The sequence below is a fragment of the Tinamus guttatus genome, unplaced genomic scaffold (genome assembly GCF_059628265.1).
Source record: "Tinamus guttatus ecotype Peru unplaced genomic scaffold, ASM5962826v1 Tinamus_guttatus_pri_ptg000053l, whole genome shotgun sequence".
NCBI classification, from domain to species: Eukaryota; Metazoa; Chordata; class Aves; order Tinamiformes; family Tinamidae; genus Tinamus; species Tinamus guttatus.
Window position 1 is genome coordinate 440,261 of NW_028288587.1, and position 1,586 is coordinate 441,846.

A 1,586-nucleotide genomic window follows, 5' to 3' on the forward strand; every position below is an offset into this window, starting at 1 on the left:
TGGATCTCACCTGCCAGAAGAGGTAAAACATCCAAAAGTGTGGCCTCCGTTCTCCACTTCCCACTACTGTTCAGCACAGACTGCTCTCGAGATGAGGTCTCTGCTCCTCACAGCACACTCAACCGGTGAAAATGGAGCTCAAGCAAAGGAACTGCACTAAGACACTCTTACTAAAGAGAGGCAGTGGTGGGCAGTGTCATATAAGAAATGACTTTGGAATTTTATTTCTTGTAAAGTCCCTCCTAACTTTTCATTGTTTTCTGTTCCTTAGACAGGCCCACATAACTGCAGGGAGCTAATGTCCAACAGCAGCTTCTTCAATGACTTCCTCCTCCTGCCATTCGCAGACAGGCGGGAGCTGCAGCTCTTGCACTTCTCGCTCTTCCTGGCCATCTACCTGGCTGCCCTCCTGGCCAACGGCCTCATCATCACAGCTGTAGCCTGCGACCACCGCCTCCACACCCCCATGTACTTCTTCCTCCTCAATCTGTCTGTCCTTGACCTAGGCTCTATCTCCATAACCATGCCCACATCCATGGCCAATTCCCTGAGGGGCTCAAGAGTCATTTCCTATTTGGGGTGTGCTGCCCAGGTCTTTTTCTTCTTTTTTTTAGTAACAGCAGAGTATTTTCTCCTCACAGTCATGGCCTATGACCGCTTTGTGGCTATCTGCAAACCTCTGCACTACGGGACCCTCATGAGCTGCAGAGCTTGTGTCAAAATGGCAGCAGCTGCCTGGGCCAGTGGCTTTCTCCATGCTCTCCTGCACACTGGGAACACATTTTCCATACCCCTCTGCCAAGGCAATGTGGTGGAGCAGTTCTTCTGTGAGATCCCCCAGATCTTCAAGCTCTCCTGCTCAGATTACTACCTCAGGGAAGTTGGGCTTCTCGTGGTTAGTGTCTGTTTAGGCTTTGGGTGTTTCACTTTCATTGTGGTGTCCTACATGCAGATCTTCAGAGCTGTGCTGAGGATCCCCTCTGAGCAGGGCCGGCACAAAGCCTTTTCCACCTGCCTCTCACACCTGGCCGTGGTCTCCCTGTTTCTCAGCACGGCAGCATTTGCCTACCTGAAGCCCCCCTCCATCTCTTCCCCAGTTCTGGATCTGGTAGTGACTGTTCTGTATTCGGTTGTGCCTCCATCATTGAACCCCTTCATCTACAGCATGAAGAATAATGAGCTCAAGGAAGCCCTGAGGAAACTCATCCAGTGGGTCTAACCTCAACATCAATACCTCTACCCAGAAAATTTGCATCAAGGGTTCATGTTGTGCCATTATTTATTTCTTACTTTTTTTTGTTTTTCCCTGTAGCATTCCTGTAAAGGAAAATGAATGTTCTGGTTCATGTCACTTGTCCTCAGGAATCTCTCATTTCAATCTGACTCTTAGGCATTTTGAAGTCCCACTGAGTCTCTTTCCCACCCTGACAAGCAGCAGTTGGGGCAGGGCCAGGGCTCTCATGCTGTGCTGGGCAGCAGGGTGGGCCTGGAGGGCCTGGAGGCAGCCAGGGAGTGGATCTGCTGGGAACAAGGGAGAAAGAGAGGGATCAGCCTCATTGCAGGGCCTCCTGCTCCTGTCAGGGAGC

General features: G+C 50.9%; 1 protein-coding gene across 1 annotated transcript; it reads left to right on the plus strand.

Moving 5' to 3' along the window:
- Positions 1–298: 298 nt before the first annotated feature.
- LOC148595858 (olfactory receptor 14J1-like) lies at positions 299–1,219 on the plus strand. The gene has a single exon (XM_088540083.1). The coding sequence runs from the start codon at positions 299–301 to the stop codon at positions 1,217–1,219; it is 921 nt and encodes a 306-aa protein (XP_088396209.1).
- The last annotated feature ends 367 nt before the right edge of the window (positions 1,220–1,586 follow it).

What these genes read in the sequence shown, in the direction of transcription:
- LOC148595858 (XM_088540083.1), top strand. Translation starts at nt 299, where the DNA reads ATGTCCAACAGCAGCTTCTTCAATGACTTCCTCCTCCTGCCATTCGCA.